This window comes from Oreochromis aureus, linkage group 20, assembly GCF_013358895.1.
Source record: "Oreochromis aureus strain Israel breed Guangdong linkage group 20, ZZ_aureus, whole genome shotgun sequence".
Taxonomy (NCBI): domain Eukaryota; kingdom Metazoa; phylum Chordata; class Actinopteri; order Cichliformes; family Cichlidae; genus Oreochromis; species Oreochromis aureus.
The window spans coordinates 35,616,456-35,620,727 of NC_052961.1; the positions used below are offsets into that span (position 1 = coordinate 35,616,456).

The following is a 4,272-nucleotide window of genomic DNA, read 5'->3' on the forward strand; positions in this document are numbered from 1 at the left end:
GAAGATTTTGTTCAGTGATGAGGCAAACTTTTATGTGAATGGTGAAGTTAACAAACAAAACCACCGCTATTGGTCTGACACTAACCCACATTGGATGGATCCTCCAAGACTGTTGGAACAACAAAAGTGATGGTTTGGTGTGGTATATGGGGTACAACGATAGTGGGTCCATTCTTCATCAATGGAAACCTCAAGGCCACTGGATATTTGAAATTGCTACATGATGATGTGTTTCCCTCTTTATGCACTGAAGCTGGCACGTTCCCCGAGTTTTTCCAGCAAGATGGTGCACCACCACATTATGGGTGCCAGGTCCGAGCATTCCAAGATGAACAGTTTCCTGGAAAGTGGATTGGTCGTCGTGAGCCAGTTGAATGGCCCTGTCTCCCGATCTGACCCCTTAGACTTTTATCTTTGGGGTCATCTGAAGGCAATTGTCTATGGTGTGAAGATACGAGATGTGCAGCACCTCAAACTACGGATACTGGATGCCTGTGCTGGCATTTCTCCTGCGGTGTTGCTATCAGTGTGTGAAGAGTGGGAGAAGAGGGTTGCATTGACAATCCAACACAATGGGCAGCACATTGAACACATTTTATAAGTGGTCAGAAACTTGCAAATGACTCATGAAAGAATAAAGTTACGTTGAAACCAAGCACACCATTGTTTTTCTTGTGACATTACCAATAAGTTTGATGTGTCACATGGCCCTCTTCCTATTGAAAAAACAAAAGTTGTATCCAAGATGGCCGACTTCTAAATGGCCACCATGGTCACCACCCATCTTGAGGAGTTTGCCCCCTCACATATACTAATGTGCCACAAACAGGACTTTAATATCACCAACCATTCCCATGTTATTACGCTGCATCCATATAAATGGCCCACCCTGTAGTTACTTGTTACTGTACAGCAGAATATTACATGATTCATATAAAATTATATAATGTATCAGACAAAACACAATGAAGTTTCATGCAGTAAAGCCATTAGACAATATCTAAAAGAAGACAGAAAAGGTTGATCTCCGGATAATTTATTTTACATTTTGCTTGCATCCAAACAGTACAGAAATAGAGCAGTGACAGAGCAAATTTAGCTGTGAAATAATCACTGACATCACACATGAATTAACAAGTTTCTGACCTTTACTTACTTGCTATCTTTACTGTATGATTTGGGAGGTCAAACGTTTTGCTTTTATGCTACTATATATATGCTAACTATGGTCACACAATAAAAAAAATTTGCCATTTTTGGGCGCCAGTTTAGCTCATTGGATGAGCAGGTGACCATATGCCACATAGCTGAGAGTGGCTGGCCCGGGTTTTGGCCGACCTGTCCTCCCCTCTATCCTTCACTTTCCTGTCAGCCTTCACTGTTCCTGTCTAATAAAGCCAAAAAATATATTTCAAAAAATACTTCATTTTTGTATTTTGGCTCATCATTTGAGAAATTTTTATTGGTTTCTTTTTGGTTCTGAGAGGTGTGGAGAAAACTACAACAAAGTTGTGGAAATTCAGTGCAGCTGTGTTTGAGTCATTTTATGATTTGTTTAGAATTTTAACATTAATTGTTTGTTTGTTTTTTCATTCTGCTCTACTGCTGGTAGAAGTGCTATTTTAATTTTAAGAAGACATTGTGACATTTGGTGGTGTGTAAAAAGCTTCGTATTCACAGCGTCACAGTCCATTGAAACAAAGTCACAGTCACACGTGGAACCACATGTTTCTCTGAAAGCTGTGATTTATATCTTGTACCTCGAATATTGAAATATGAGAGCTTTGACTATGGACTACTTGTGAAGCCTAACCCAGCAGCTTTTTATTTTCATCCATCTGTCTCCTGCTAACCAGTTCAGGGTGGGATGGCTCCTAGCTCAGCTATCATGGGATGAGAGTCAGAGCACATTCAGGGAAATTTTAAAAAATATATTCATTATATTTTAAAAATATAGACATTTTAAAATGTCTATATGCTCCTAATGGAAGCAGTAAAATCAGCAGAAGTGATGTTGTTTCCTATCAGGTGATCACATGATCAAATGAAACAAACCAAACAAATCCTTCACGTACCGGCTCCCCATATCACAAACACCTTTATTTCACGTGTATATAGCTCATTAAAATATTTCCTGGGAAAGTCTGGAGCTGCTTTAAGTTGTGTCAGGAAAGAATTGAATGCAAAACTCAGCAATTATGCAAAATAACTGTTTTACTACAGTACATTCTATTACAAGGCAACTCTTATACAACAGCAAAAAATAAATAATAAATACATTTATAATAATTTAACAGCTCACATTTGAAAAAGGAAATCACAGTTTTAAATAGGAACCATGTACAGCAGAGTCTGAATCAACCGCCCTTTAAAGTGTCAGTCAAAAGCTTGTGGTGTGAGGGGAGCTCGGCTCTTGGTTGCGTGGTCACACTGATGCGCTGAAGGTCCCCGCCTGCTGACAGAACAACACGTTATTAGTTCCAGTGAAGAGCCACCCTCACCTGCTAGAACTGCCCAGTTGTTCTCACACAGTGACATACCAAATCTCCAGTAATACGAACGAATGTTGATGTATAATTTATGAAAAATGCATAAATAGAAAATGATATTTTTTGGACCTAAATCTTTCTCATAGGGACCATAATATTGGTTCTACCATCGATTTATATTCATATTAACAAATCATATCAAGTTACACATGAACGCAAAATACCTCTGCATTAAAACAATATTTTAACTGCATTTATTCCATAAAATGTAACATTTCATGGCGCAAACTGCTGTAGGTGTCAAATTCTCTTACGTTTTCCGCGCATTGTTTCTGTTTCTCGCAAGGAAAAGAAAGACATCGAAATTATCTTTGTCTTTTTTTCTGTCTTGCAACTATTCCAAATAGCGATAAACGGGAAGCCTTCTGCTTCTTACCTTTAGCATCCCAGCCCACTGAAGGACCCGATCCTCTCTAATCGGACCCCGAAACAGCTCCTCATCCCACCCTTCTTGTACCGGCTCCACGAGCGCTTGGAGGTCCTCACGAGGTCTTTGAAGATGCGGGAAAGGAGGCTCTGTTTAGCCATCAGTGCGGAGTTACTGGGATCAGAGGAGTCCCATGACTGTTCCTCTGGAGCTCCGAACACCGACTTGCCCGTGTGCAGGTCTTTCCCCTCCACCTCAGTCTCGTCTGCGGGGAGTAACGGTGAGGCGTTGATCTCCTCTTCTAAAAGTTGCTTGAAACTCTGAGGAGAAATGAAATAAAGAAGCTTTTAGAATAAAGTTGCCATTTCTGCACAGTGCTGAGAAACTAACCCGCAATGATTCAGCAATAAATAGCTCATAATTATAAAGGAGACATTTACACCCGCTGAAAGCTCAGGTAAACTCACCTGAAGGTCAGAAACGGGTTTGGCTCCTACGAAATGAAGCAGTAACAGCAGAGACACGCCGCAAACAGAAACAGTCAAACTCATTTTCTTTTGTTTTTCTTGCTCTTTTCTGTGAGGACCAGCTGACGTACGCGCACTCAGTCCGTCTCTGCTCCACTGGCTGTCCAACGGTGGACAGGTGCAGCTTTTATACGCGACCTGATTCCGTCATCAGTGCTGGGGAAATTAACGAGGTGTGACTAATGTTCCCACACGTGGGAATAGAGTCTAACCTGACTGCTGTAGGCGTTCAAACTCCTCTGAAGCTCTCTCTGCTGCTCAATGTCAGACCTTCATTTTAGAGTTGAATTACTCACAACATGGAACATCACATCTGTTTGGCTTTCACTGCCATAACTTTGTGACAATACGCATCAACACCCTTTGCTATAAATGTGTAATTACTCAAGAACAAATGAGAAAGGATTTCGGAAGCTGGCATTTGGATAGCTGATCCCTATAAGCGCTTCTCAACTTTATCAGCCCTCTAAGTACAGTACATGGTGATTAGTTGGTTTGGAAATACCATATTAGTGACTCTTCAGTTGATTTAGCTCATTTTTATTTCTGAGCCATAGTCGTACTTTCATCACCTACCTCAATTCCAAACATAGAATTGGCACAAATAGTATTTATTCAATGATGGAAGTGGATATATAGAGTAAAGGTCAGTTACAGTGTGACAGATGTTCGTATGTTTACAGCACAGGTACAAGTACAGGTTTATTATTTTAAATTTTCAACACAATAACTCAAATTTTGTCAACTTTTTGTTTGTTGGGGGGTTTTTTTAGTCTCAGAAAATGCTAATCCCCGACCTCAGACCTGATTGTGGGTCGAAAATTTTGTG

At 40.3% G+C, this 4,272-nt stretch overlaps 1 protein-coding gene across 2 annotated transcripts; it reads right to left on the bottom strand.

Moving 5' to 3' along the window:
- Nucleotides 1-1,020: 1,020 nt before the first annotated feature.
- Nucleotides 1,021-3,539, bottom strand: nppal (natriuretic peptide A-like). Of its 2 annotated transcripts, none has more exons than XM_031747235.2 (3): nt 3,384-3,539; nt 2,926-3,236; nt 1,021-2,452 (listed from the first exon to the last, which is right to left on the bottom strand). In XM_031747235.2, the coding sequence occupies exons 1-2, from the start codon at nt 3,465-3,467 to the stop codon at nt 2,928-2,930; spliced, it is 393 nt and encodes a 130-aa protein (XP_031603095.1). In that variant the 5' UTR covers nt 3,468-3,539; the 3' UTR covers nt 1,021-2,452; nt 2,926-2,927. The 2 variants fall into 2 exon arrangements, with proteins under 2 accessions (XP_031603095.1, XP_031603096.1); XM_031747236.2 differs by having other exon boundaries at nt 1,021-2,455.
- Nucleotides 3,540-4,272: the final 733 nt, after the last annotated feature.